This window comes from Rhipicephalus microplus, chromosome 3 (genome assembly GCF_043290135.1).
Source record: "Rhipicephalus microplus isolate Deutch F79 chromosome 3, USDA_Rmic, whole genome shotgun sequence".
NCBI lineage: Eukaryota > Metazoa > Arthropoda > Arachnida > Ixodida > Ixodidae > Rhipicephalus > Rhipicephalus microplus.
The window spans coordinates 69,315,393-69,329,640 of NC_134702.1; the positions used below are offsets into that span (position 1 = coordinate 69,315,393).

Sequence of the window (14,248 nt, forward strand, 5' to 3'; positions counted from 1 at the left end):
TTTCATATATGTGCATGTCATGATAAAAAAAATGCGAACTTTAGGTGACGCCGCATGTGGATGCCAAAATACCCGCAATTCTCCTTGAAACCTCTTTAAACTTTACCAGCTTGAGGCTATGGAGGACAAGAATGAAGATGTATTGGACATTGCGTTCGAGAAGTGTTTCGAAATTTCGAAGCATTCCTTTTCGTAAGGATTTAATTAAATCATCACTCTCCACACTTCACACTAATGACGATTCGCAATGAATTCGGGAATGACGATTCGCAATGAATTCGGAGAGCATGCGGTTTATGTTCAAATGCGCTACATAAGTGAGTGAGTGATAGAGACAGAGAAAGTGTGTGTGTGTGTGTGTGTGTGTGTGTGTGTGTGTGAGTGTGTGTGTGTGTGTGTGCGTGTGTGTGTGGTGTGTGTGTGTGTGTGTGTGTGTGTGGTGTGTGTGTGTGGTGTGTGTGTGTGGTGTGTGTGTGGTGTGTGTGTGTGTGTGTGTGTGTGTGTGTATGGTGTGTGTGTGTGTGTGTGTGTGGTGTGTGTGTGTGCGCGCGCGTGCGTGTGCGTGTGTTTTTGTGTTTGCGCGCGCGCGTGTGAGTGTGTGTGCGTGTGTGTGTGTGTGTGTGCGTGCTTGAGCGTGTGCGTGAGTTTGTGTGTGTGTGCGTGTGTGTGTGTGTGGTGTGTGTGCGTGTGTGTGTGTGGTGTGTGTGCGTGTGTGTGAGTTTGTGTGTGTGTGTGTGTGGTGTGGGCGCGTGTGTGCGCGAGCGCGTGTGAGTGTGTGTGTGGTGTGTGCGTGTGTGTGTGCGTGTGTGAGTGCGTGTGTGTGTGTGCGTGCGCGTGTGCGCGCGAGTGTGTGTGTGTATGCGTGTGGTGTGTGTGTTTGTGTGTGTGTGGTATGTGTGTGTATGCGTGTGTTGTGTGTGTGTTTGTGTGTGGTATGTGTGTGTGTGCGCGCGTGTGTGTGGTGTATGTGTGTGGTATGTGTGTGTATGCGTGTGGTGTGTGTGCGTGTGTGTGTGTGTGTGTGTGTGTGGTGTGGGCGCGTGTGTGCGCGAGCGCGTGTGAGTGTGTGAGTGTGTGTGTTTGGTGTGTGTGCGTGTGAGTGCGTGTGCGTGTGTGTGTGTGCGTGCGCGTGTGCGCGCGTGTGTGTGTGTGGTGTATGTGTGTGGTATGTGTGTGTATGCGTGGTGTGTGTGTGTGTGTGTGCGTGTGTGTGTGGTGTATGTGTGTGGTATGTGTGTGTGTGCGTGTGGTGTGTGTGTGTGTGTGTGTGTGTGTGGTGTGTGGGCGCGTGTGTGCGCGAGCGCGTGTGTGAGTGTGTGAGTGTATGTGTGTGGTGTGTGCGTGTGTGTGTGTGCGTGTGTGAGTGCGTGTGTGTGTGTGTGTGCGCGTGTGCGCGTGAGTGTGTGTGTGTGTGCGTGTGTGTGTGGTGTATGTGTGTGGTATGTGTGTGTATGCGTGTGGTGTGTGTGTGTGTGTGTGTGTGTGTGTGTGTGTGTGTGTGTGTGTGTGTGTGTGTGTGTGTGTGTGTGTGTGTGTGTGTGTGTGCGTGCGTGCGTGCGTGCGTGCGTGTGCGTGCATGCGTGCGTGCGTCTAAACGAAGCTCAGATATATATCTTTGAGGAACTGGCATGCGACTCTCAGCGGTGACCCGCCCACGGGACAATCGTAATAACATGTCCAGTGAAAACCCCTGTAAACATATTCATTTGTTCTGGCACGAGGTAAGGAAAACGCTTCTTCCGTAGAGACCATGCATGCAAGGACTGGGACTTAACTGCCCGAGCGCCCAGCTGCATAAGCCCGTGACATTTTCTGGCACCCGCCTCGACGCCTGTCATTTAGTAGCTCTCACCTCTTAATCAACACGCATGCAGCACCAGGCAAGACCCGACATTTGCGGGAAGCCATTGTTGGAGGGATCTCATGCGGGCTGTTTTCGTAAACGAGGTTGTTCAGTTCTGAAGTTTGAGACACGGCCCGTGCGCACGGTCTGTTCTTGAGTTCTTACAACTTATGTCAGCCCCGCCGCGGTGGTCTAGTGGATAAGGCACTCGGCTGCTGAACAGCAGGTCGCAGGTTCGAATCCCGGCTGCGCCGGCTGCATTTCCGATGGAGGCGAAAATGCTGAATGCTCGTGTGCTCAGATTTGGGTGCACGGTAAAGAACCCCCGGTGGTCGAAATTTCCGGAGCATTCCACTACGGCGTCTCTCATACTTATATGGTCTTTTTTAGGACGTTAAAGCCCACATATTAATCAACATCTTATTTAAGGCCAATACTGTGTCCGTACCTTCTTTTCACGCTCCCTTTTTTTTTCTTCTCGTTGAGCGTTTAAGTACCACAGCTTTACGAAAAATACAGTTATTACCACAACGAAAACGAGGTGGTTGCATACTGCCTCCGTGTATCTATTCCACGCTCGCTGTGACATGCAAGACGCCAGCGCGCGGTCGAACGAAGCTCCAAGATAGCGGCCGCGTTTAACTTGTACTTATTTCAGGTTCTAAGCGCTGTTCTCACATTTGGTATCCCTCACAAACGAGAGAGCAAAGTATGATTGCGAGATCAAGTTTCAACGCAGAACTAATACAAAATCGCGTTCGGGGTAAACTTAAAGAAACAAGCATAGCAAGGGATCTGTATGCGTGTGGAAACTTGGAATATTTGTTGAAAATTCATACTGAAATAGCATAACGTATACAGTTACAACACGTATAGCTACGCGACAGCGTCCGCACATTTGCGTCGTTGTTAATGCTCTTGGAAGTCGGTTATTTCAACGTGACATGTTTCTCGAACAAAAAAAAAAAAAAACGATGCAGGGACGCACTGGTGGAGCGAACAGTGGAAAAGCTGCAGTGTGTAGCTGGTGATCCTGCTCTTCTCCTCGCTCTAACTTTTATTTCCCAGTCCTTGCTGTACTGTAGCGTAGAAGACCGTGCTATGCTTTACGCTTTCAACTTCTCTTCCCTCCCACTGTCATGCTATACTGTACACGGATATGCTTGCTGTCTCTTCTTTTTCTAGCCACTTTAGTGAAAGTTTCTTCATGCCTTTTTCACTGTCTTTGTATATCTTTCCCGCTCCTTTGCATTTTCTTTCTTCCTATTTCATTTTTCTTTTTCGCTCTCTCTCTTTATCTCAACGCTCGTTCTTTCACCTTCTATCTTTTCGCACTTCCTCTCTCTATTTTTCTTTTTTATTTCATTTTTCTTCCTCTCCCTATCTCTTTCTTTAGTTCTCTCTCTCTTTCTTTCTGCATTCAAAGACTCAGCTTCTGTCTTTTTCTTTTTATCTCTCAATTTCCACCTTCGTCTTTTTCAAATCTGCACTCATTCTCTCGGTCGTCGTACGTGTTCTAGGAGAGAAGCAGCTGATGAAAAAGAGTAAGTAAAGATCGCGCGTCGGTTCATGAAGGTGTAATTTTTTTTTTTTTATGATCCAACCGACATATTACGCCCGCTGAAACGTTTAGTAGACCGTAAGTTCTCGCGTTGTGAAATTACTTTCTTCGTCCCTATTCTTTTTTTCGAGCGATCCAGGTAATCTGTATAACAATGCTCAAAATGGAAGGCTTGACGCTGCGACACGCTTATGACCAAGTATGACCACTGCACTCCCGCCGAGTCCGTACACTAGAAACCTGGTAACCACAAAATGTGATATTTTTTTGTATTGATACTACGGACTACCGAGTTTACAACGTATCCACTTCAAACTAAGGGGGGATAAACAACAAGAGGGAAGGCAGGGAGGTTAACCAGGCACATGCCCGGTTTGCTGCCCTACGCTGGGTGAATAGGAAGGGGGCATAAAGATGAGAAAGAGAGAGGAAAGACGAATGTAACCCTTAATATATAGGCGCAAAAAGCGTACTCGTTGTACCACGTTTAGAGAGTATACGTGACAGGTGTCACGTCCCAACGGCATGCATGCGCGGCCACATTACGGCGTATACAACTCCGTGCAGTTTCGGCATAAGCTGCGCCGGCGACGAACGCATACACTGAATGCATCTGATCGGCGCGCGGCGGCTGCCAGCGACGATGGCACGCCTTTCTGTCGCCCCAGAATCGCCCGAGGAACTGAGTGGGCGCGCGAGGAACTGTGCAGAGGTGCGAGTGCGACGACGCGTTTCCTGCGACTGACGAAATCCTTTCCGTTACAGCGACGTGTCCTTTTGAGAAGTCCCGCGTTGGCGACACGCGGTGTATTTAGGTCGTCCACGTACATGACGTCGAACGTGGCATCGAGTCGCGTTACGTTCAATGGATCCGGGACGCGCGTCTTTTTGGCAGCGCTGCGCGAATTTCGCCCGCCTTTGTATACGGCAGGCGCCGGTCCGACCCGGCTAGGCCGTTCTAAAGCTCAGTGCGCTCACAATGTTGAATGCTATGCAGATATCGATCCTTAAAAGACGATAAAATCGATAACAGTGGGCTCGGAATTCACGCCTTTCTTCTTTGTTGACGTGTGATATTCCGTACGCTTGTCGAAGTTGTCCCCTATTCCCGGCGCACTCATTTCATTCAAAAAGAAAATATACGCCTTTTTCCCGTGTAGGCCCGTGTGCTCAGATTTGGGTGCACGTTAAAGAACCCCAGGTGGTCTAAATTTCCGGAGCCCTCCACTACGGCGTCTCTCATAATCATATAGTGGTTTTGGGACGTTAAACCTCACATATCAATCAATCAATCAATCAATCAACGCCTTTTTCCCGGCCTACAGTGTGGGTACATGTTGCACATGAATTGTTCTATATTTCTGCAGAAAACGCTGTAAAGGCATAATATAATTACGATCGAGAGCCAACAAATTCACTAAGCTTTTCTCTCCCAAGATATTTTTCATTTTCTCTGACCGGTTTGCTTTCCTAATAACATTCCCGGCCTCTTGAATACCTGAAATCTTATTATTCTAGCGTATGTAAATTTTAGTATATCGGCGCTTGCACCGGGGGAAACTCTCATTTCTCTTCCAAGCACTTCCAGTGGATCACTTCCGGCTTCCCCAATATTCAGAATAAGTCTTGCAAAAAAAAAATTACATTGGTACGGAATGAATAGTTCTGGTTCATGTTAAGTGTTACACCCAATGCATATAATATCGGAGAATTCGTTCACTCAAAACACGGACCGATCAGCTCTCGGGGTAATCAATCAAAATTAAATTGAATGAGTTCACACCAAAAGCAGACAGCTTTTTCGAGAACAATTGGCATCATTGTGGCATCTGGTGGAGGATATCTCAAATACGCATTTTTTTTCAACGTGGCTTCCGAGATCTTCTAGGCAACGCGACGAATCACAAAGTGAACCAAAGGAATACACCGCCGCAAATGTCCGCCCAGGTGCGAGTGTCACTGCCAGACACCTCAGTAAAGAATTAAGGTTACGGCCAGTTTTTTTTTCTTTTTTGTGAGTCTTAATAAGCGTGCCCTGCTTATTTCGATTTTCTCGACCATTTAATAAATCCGGAAAGCCGATTGACTGCTGCAACGGCGCAAATTTGGCGTTGTGCGGAAACTTAAGACCGGAATTTTAGTTGCTGGGCAGCTTTCCCATTAAGAAATAAACACATTAAAACTTCATTTCTTGGTTTCAACCACGCATTCACGGCTCATTATCCAGAGATAAAGAAAGACAAGCACGGGCACGCCCTTTTATAGCTTGTTCTGTTCCTGGTGGCTTAACTGTCACTTGCCCTTATCGAGAAGCACGAAAGAGTTTTCAAGGACTTATATTCGCATTCTGAACATTGTTTCTTGATAATACTTGGGGTCTTACGTCCCTAAACCGGGATATGATTATGAAAGGCGCCGTACTGGAGGGCTCCGTAAATTTTCATCAACCATACCACCTCCATGGAAATGCGACCACCACGATGGGGATCGAAGCCACGACCTTCGGTTCAGCAGCCGAGCCCTTTAACCGCTGATCCACCGTAGCGGAGACCATTCTCGTGTTTAAAAACACGCGCAGAAATCACTAAGTTGTTCTTGCGCTCATTTAACACGCGTTCTATATATTCAGTTTCGCAGTTGATATGACGCCTTTCGAGGTATGTTCTTGTATACCGACGGCTTTCGCGGCGTAGCCGCTAAACTTCTTTCCTGGTGGGGGCGGCACCCGTAAACTGTCGTCGTCATGAACCGCCGCGCATTCTCTTCGTGCTTCTCTCCATCTTCTGCTCAGCTGCCACAACGCGTGCTGTCTGCCTTGCTTCACGTGCCACTAATAGGTGGGTTCCGAGTGGCAGGGCCCGGCGCTGCAGACACGTGCCGACAGACTGTCGGGCTCTGTCACCCAAACGACCAACTGGCTTTGGCAGGCCCATATATCCACGTGTACGGCTTCACTTGAAGAGAAGAAAAGGCGACTCTGGTGGGCAAGAGAACGAGTACAGAGAAAAGAGAGAAAAAGAAAGAAAGAGAAAGAAAGAGAAAGAGAAAGAAAGAGAAAGAGAAAGAAAGAGATACACATATAAATAAAGGAAGGGGGAGGAAAAGATGGAAGGCGAAAAAAACCAGCCCAAAGAGAGAGAACTAAAGAAAGAAAGAAAGAGACAGGGGGAAAATAAAAGCGAGAAAGAATACAGAGAATAACAGATGGAAAGAAAGAACTTGGCAGAAAAAGAGATAGAAAAAAAAAAGAGAGCAAACCTATTCTTGTGTTGTATAACATAGTCAGGGGCCTGAAATGAGAGTGGCGGTGAGGAAGGAAGAGAGCAACACCACTAGCTCCGCTGCTTTTTATCTTTGCACCACTATTGTGCTTAGCTGCCCCAAATTTAATAATTACTTTATTTATTTATTTATTTATTCATCTATTTATTTTGAACTGTGACTGAACTTTATATAGCGCGCCCCGCGGCTAGCTCTAGCCAGAGTTTCAAAAATATGCCGACGCACTCTAGGACGAAGCGACTTAATGCAACTTGCCGACTGTTGTCTGGAGTACGTCGCACCATCTTTGTATTCTTCTTATTTGCTTAATAAGAGCCATGTTTAATTAACCAAGTCCTCAAACAACGAATCTGGGCAAAATTTCATACGAGAGAAAGTTCTGCATCAGTTTGCAGAACGTTTGATTAGGCGGTTTCTAGCTTTGTACTTATAATTATGTGTTTTTTTTTTCTTTTGCCTACTAGAGATGCGGGCGAAATACGAAGTACATTACACACGAAATTTCCGCTTGTCGCGAGACGTCGGGACGTCCACTACAGCGCGTTTCCTCGCGAGAACACCACATTCCAGTTTTTTCATTTCTGCTGACCTTAACTCCTCCACCCCCCTGCCCCCTCCAATAATGTAGGCTTGAAATCTGGGCTCAGTAAATATTTATAAAGCGCCCTTTCCTTTTCTCGCTTCTTTTTTTTATTTCTTTGTTGCCCCAACGTGGCTTACTTCTTGCTGACGGAAAATAAACGAGATAACTCCTAACGCGGGAAAAGCTGGAAATATCCGAACTTAGGGCCCTGTACTGGCCTTCAGAAACTCCCTTTAATTGAAATTCCCAGAGACACATCCCCTGGAAGCAGGACGCACGAATAAATTTCGGGGAAATCTCTTATTTGTCAGGTATACGCGGGGCAGACATGTGGCGCTTGTAAGGCGCGCCAGAGACCAACAGCGGTCTTCCGAAATCGCGCTGCTGCTGCTCGGCTCACTCGCTTTGACAACTCGAGCCACGGCAACAACAGGAGCAATAGTAACGAAAAGCAGCCCCGCATTGCACGCATAGAAAAACAAAACAAAAAAAAGCTCCCTAGCGCCTCAGTCAGGTAACTGTCACGCACGGCTTACGGGGAAATCAGGAAAGAAAAAAAAAAAACAAAAAAAAACAGATCAGCTGAGATACAGTTGCATTGCAACTCTTGCTGCTGTTTGCTTTTTTTTTCCTGAGCTTCGGATTGCTGCTATAGCCGTGCGCTCGCGACTGTATACACAACGTTCGCGAAAGCATTGCCTATACGTTATATATATCTCGAATTTAGAGGACAGTGAAATGACAACGCAATCTTTCACTGCAGCAATTCAACGACGGCGCATGCTCACTGCCACAGCAATGGCACTTGCGATCGAGTGATGCGAGACAGGTGCACTTTCATGCCCGACGCATCGCATGCAGCCCCTCGATAAGTTGGCATATATGCAAAGTGTACGCGCAACTGATAGACTTCACTTCGGCGAACTCATAATTGTCAAGCACATAATTGTCATAATCATAATAAGTTTATTCAACGTACATTACCGCATGCAGGTCTAAAGTCGTTTCGAACCATATCCAGTACACGGTGCTCCGGCCCACACAATTTCGGGTCAGTCGACTCCATCACGGACCTTTATGGGTTCATGTTTCCCGGTCATACACCACGACTCATCCTACCGTGTTATGCCTTTCTTGGGCTACAATCTGTTAGTTCAATCAATGTCTCCGAGAGCGCGAGGTGCGCACGGGCACAGCAAGCACCGCCGTGTCACGAAGGCGATACCCTGGAATAATCACACGCAGTGACCGTCCAAGGCTTCCGCAAGATCTCTCGAGAACACCTAATTTGCGCAAGCAAGAAACAGATGCTCACCCTTCCTTTTGTGTGTGTGTGTATGTGTTAGCAAACAGACATAAGCAGAATTAAAGCTGGCTAGAAACGCGCTGTCACATTTCGCTTAGCACCTCAGTTTGCAAGAAATTTTCTGAATCTCCGCCCTTCGATGCGCGGTCGGGAAAGCCGAACCCGCGAATGCAAAGACACTGGCTGCAGACGCGGTATGAACTACCGAGTTCGTTTTCCTTGAAAAGATGAAAATGAATGCTTTCGTACGGCAGCTAATAGCGAAAACTCGGTGTAGGGCGAGGTCTAAAACAGGAACGTTTGGCACGCGTGCGCAATTCGTACATTGGGATACATACGTATACACATACAGGCTTGACGCAGCGGCGGAGAGAGGTAGCAACAACGACGCAACAAAGAACTATGACTCAACACAATGACGAAAGGAACATCAGGAGAATACAATGGAAGGACCCAGAGGGGGCAAGATAAATCGCCTTGTTTTCGTCGCACAGGTACAGCTATAGCACCGCATTGCGCAATACGGGGTCGAACCGTGCAGCTCTGATTTCCATAAAGTTCCTAAGCCAAATAAGCTCCGTTGCTTTGTGCGATCGCTCGTGGTGGTTAAGCTTATAGGGATCAGAAAACTCGCACAGACCTTCATGAATTCGCCTAAGACGACTGTAAGGCGAAAGCCAAGCGGCGTGGCTATATACTTTCGCAATATGAAACACGCAAATGCCGCTTGGTTTCAGAGCGAAGCTTGTTTAAGGGCGCAGGTTCCTGCGTGGAACGGCGTCGCCCGTGTAACCGACAGATGCGGAAAAGTAACTGATGGACACGAAAAATAAAATGACAAAGAAATACTGAGCATCAAAAGGGATTTGAATCCAGGCTCATTGCGTGGTCGCAGTTCAGTATTCTACCACAAAGCTACGCTGGTGCTTGAGACTGATTGGCAAAAAAACCCTACACCGATGCCATGTCGGACGACGAATCGCGTTATAGCCTGTGTAATATAGCGTTGCACAAGAGTACAGTATCAGCCCCGCCGCGGTGGTCTAGTGGCTAAGGTACTCGGCTGCTGACCCGCAGGTCGTAGGCTCAAATCCCGGCTGCAGCGGCTGCATTTCCGATGGAGGCGGAAATGTTGTAGGCCCATGTGCTCAGATTTGGGTGCACGTTAAAGAACACCAAGTGGTCTTAATTTCCGGAGCCCTCCACTACGGCGTCTCTCATAATCATATGGTGGTTTTGGGACGTTAAACACCACATATCAATCAATCAATATCAATACATCCTCAACACTATGATTCATGGCGTAGTGGTACCTTCCGAAAAGCAAACACTTTAAACACAGTTGGTCCTGCTCCAACACCAAGCAAAGCTCGGAATTCACATTGGATAGTATCGTATTTATCGGTCAATTTGTTTCTTTCTGTTTCTCATCTAATCAAGTGAACGCCGCCAAAACGAAGTGATTGGGCAGCCAATGTTCACGGTCAGGCTTGAGTATGCTTTTCAATCAAGGTCATGAACTGACATGATACACATAGGGTCTTATAGCCGCGTAATGCCTGATGGACTCAATTTGCTTCCGTTTAACATGTTGAGTGGTTCCAGCGCGAAGAACGGAGACAGAGAAAGCAGGGACACGAACACCATCGCTGGTGTTCGTATCCCTTTTTTCTCTGTCCTCGTTCGCGCTGAAACCACTCAACATGTTAAAGTGCATCCAACTCGCCCAAATGTCAGTTCTTGTGCATATTGCTGTTCTCGCGCAAACCAAACTGCCGATTTGTTGGAGTCGATATTTATTTTTGCTTTTACAACGAATACCACACACCCCGAACGATTTTATCGTTCCGATGACACTTGTCTATATAAAAATTTTTGCTGCATAAGGTTTTGCAAAAATCAAACACATAAATGGATTTTCCATATATACGCAATCTTTTGACAGGTATTGCCTGGACAGAGTTTTTGCCTTATTGTTCAAAACAGGGCGTCACGTGACCTATACACTTTAATATTAAGGTTGCTACACAAGATATCAGTACTCCCAAGCGAGCTTTTTTTTTAATCAATGATTTCGCACATATATCAAGCTCATCAACGTTATCACTGGCGTGACAATTTTTCAACTCTCCCATGCGACTTTCTATTCATGTTTAGGCGCGAGCTCAGTGTGACAATCTACGTTAACGATGGTCATTCCCCAGAGCTGCTTACACATATGCGTGCAGTCTTGACACCTTGTAAATTTATTATTTGGTAAAAAGTGATCTAGTAAAACAGGCTTTATGTGTGATTTTCTCGCAGATCCATTTCCAAGAGAATGGACGGCAGTGAACATCATCATCATATCAATCATCCACATCATACTCTAATAGGCCCTTTGCTTCCTCTTACACATGGTTACGTAAGTTCGCACACATGTAGGACCTCCTTGTATACAGCAAAATAACAAGAACGTTGTCCATCTTCTATTTGAACGCAAGAAGCAGTTAAAAAGTTGTATAGTGGGGTTCTTGATCCTTCTATCGGACATCGATGGCTTCAGTATAAAGAGCTTGTGGTGAAAGTCATTTCACTAATCGGCATAAACAAGCACTGATCGACAAAGCGCGAAGGAGGTACTTAAATAAATAGCAGTAGCTATCAGCTCCCGGGGCAACTGTTGAGGTCGCGTCGAAAAAGTATGGTTTTGCAAACGTTTTCAACTTTGCAAGCAGTAAGCTTAATGGCAACTCTTTCATTCAATGACATTTGATATTTTTCCAAACGCAATTAACGCGGATTACATATCGTAAAGTAATTCTGATTACAGCCATCCATTAGCAAACTCTGTACTGTGAGTAAATTACCTTTTTTTTTCATAGACACTAAAATATTGCTTCGATATTAGGATTAGGATATGTGAATCAATCTGTCTTTCGCAGTTCTCACACCAGACTGCCTACAGTGTACGGACGTTATTTAGAAGCGCAATGAATCATCGTCACTATTTCTTGCCACTCAGGCTCCCGTAAGCAGGACATAAATATCATCGGTGTTAAATGACTAATTTAACATATGTCAACCTCCATTAATTGATTTATATGCGGGGTTTAACATCTCAAAACCACCATATGATTATGAGATACGCTGTAGTGGAGGGCTCCGAAAATTTTGACCACCTGGGGTTCTTTAACGTGCGCCCAAATCTGAGCACACGAGCGTACAGCATTTCCGCCTCCATCGGAAATGCAGCCGGGTTTCGATCCCGCGACCTGCGGGTCATCAGCCGAGAACTTTAGCCACTAGAACACCGCGGCGGGGCACAACCTCCTCTAATATATCTATGTCGTCTGTTGATACACCTTTTTTTTCGTTGCTGCATAGTTCCTAAATCAAATGTAATCTGCATGCGTCTATACTACAGGTACCCGAGATTCTGCACACAAAATCGCTATTCGTCTGCGGGTCATCATTTGTTAGAGTGGCTTGCCGAGATGAGAATTACGATTATAGGTTTGCCTTCTTCAGTACTCACGTTAATTACTCATTGATACAACGTGTGATCTCGTCGAAGCACAGCTCCTAATTACAGCACAGTGGTTATGCATTTCCGTGCGCATTAAACATCGTGCATGCATGCACACTTGTTCGCTGATTCACTGACCTGTGACTGTGTAGCACGTCGACTAAAAAAATTGCTATGGACTCGCATGCCCGTCATGCGTGTCTATCTGTGGAAACCCATCCCAGCGATATTGTTTCATTTTAGTGCCCGGAAGACTTCCTACTGCAATGTACTAAGGGATATTTGTACAAATTGAACACATCCGTTTTTTACATATGTGCGAACGTTTGCACATATATCAGGTTATGGTTTATTAAAAGCAACACGAACACTTTAGAAGAGATGCAGTAAAGGTTTTCGATGTTGGCTGCTGAGTAGCGCATAATAGCTGCCTGGTCTGGCAGCATGACACGATGAGTGGATTTTAAAAACATATATGAAAAATAAACGAAGAAATGAGTGCCGTAGCGTAACTGTCTCTCTCAAGGGAATTCACCTCAACGGCACGACACAGGGGTTGGCAGAATCAGATGCAGAGGAGAAATAGAAGATAAAGAAGAGAACAAAAAAACACATCTCGCATGCACATTTCGTGATGCGAACGAGGTGATGCGCGAGAAAATCCCGAAAGCTTGTTTTCATGAATCGACGACACGGCATCGTCATGAACAAGTTGGAAATGTCGCACGCCTGCGTAAATGAGTGCGTTGTTGAGTTAAGAAACGTCTCTGCGACAAAAGTTAAACGTAGAACGACTTAGTAAAGTTAGGCCACCGAGCATTAATTTAGCAAGCGCCTAGTAAAACAATCTCCAATGACGACGTGCGTGCATCACAAATGCTCCTTGTGTTGTTGTTTTTTTTTTTCGTTGCTCGTGATACGTATTCCGTGCTCTCACTGTTTCTTTTTTTCCGTGCTCGCGCAACGGCAGTCACGTGAATCTTTCAGTGACGGGAGCACACACATTTAGGAGCACATGGCACTCATGATCCACACGTTATGTACACCGATGTTCACAGTAAAGGGACTCCGACAAAAGCGGCTTGTAATTACTCCACTCACCGATTTCGGGGGCACTCAAACGGCGAGTAGCGAGCGACGATGCTGCACACGGGTTTCCGCGGCGACGCAAACACAGGGGAGCCACAAGTCAGCCGAGCCTACTCACTCGGCGATTGTTGTTATCCACATGACATTGCCTCAGAGAGGCCCCCACATACACGACGACGAGGAACACACTGTAGCCTGGCTTCCACAACTCGGAAGCCGTGAATTTACGGCGGGACAGCGGGCGCCCCAGAGATGTTTAAAAAACCGGCCGACGAACACTCCTCGCGGCCGAAAAGGAAGGGGGCGTCCTGCGCGAGGAGAGATTCCACGGAGCCACCGACCGACCGGCGAGCACCGAGCGATCTCGATGCCGACGACGGACGCCCGAGCCGTCGAATGTGCCGCGGGGGTGAAGGAGAGGAACTCGGCAACGCACGCACACGCTCGCACACACGTACTCCACCGCCTTCTCTTCTGAACGCCGTGCAAAGAGCAGCACCGCTGGCACTCTCTCGCGCACACACGCTGCCGTACTCGGCGCAGGCGCACAGACTTTCAGCGCGGCTGGTGCGCGCGCCGGCGGCGGGCGACGCGCGTGCGTGCGTCGTTTTCATTCCCTAGGCTGGGGAATATGAGGAACTTGCTCGCCGCTTTCGCTCCACTACGCTACACGTGGAGTAGGAGAGCCCGGGCGAGAAGGGAAGCCACGCCCGGATGTTTGGAATTTCATCTCGTGCCTGAACGACATTTCAGAAGGTCCTTCCGCTGCCGCGTCCGCTTTTGATAATTTCGTTTGATCCTTTGACGATCAAGCGGCGATGTGAGTGTCGGTGCGGTGGACACTGTTTAGTTTGACGCCATCGTCGCTTTGTGCGACATTATTGAAGACGATAGTCTTTTTAGGGATACTTGAACCCAGAAATTTAGGTCTGTATGTGTGTCTTTTTGTTTGCCTGTCTGTCTGTCCGTCACACGAGGTGATTCAGTCATTTTCGGCCATAGTTTAAGCGCTAATTGAACACCCAGCCATCTTGAACTGGCTGGTGGTTGCGTGGACACTTAGCAACATAGTCGAT

The 14,248-nt window shown here is 47.1% G+C and overlaps 1 protein-coding gene across 1 annotated transcript in view; it reads right to left on the reverse strand.

The window, feature by feature from the left end:
- LOC142802825 (uncharacterized) overlaps window positions 1-13,786 on the reverse strand; it is a 191,073-nt gene extending 177,287 nt beyond the window's left edge. Inside the window, exons 1-2 of the mRNA XM_075887876.1 lie at window positions 13,631-13,786; window positions 13,185-13,282 (exon numbers count right to left, since the gene is read on the reverse strand). Coding sequence (XP_075743991.1) covers window positions 13,185-13,282; window positions 13,631-13,786 — 254 coding nt within the window. The remainder of the gene's footprint in view (window positions 1-13,184; window positions 13,283-13,630) is intronic.
- Between the last annotated feature and the right edge of the window lie 462 nt (window positions 13,787-14,248).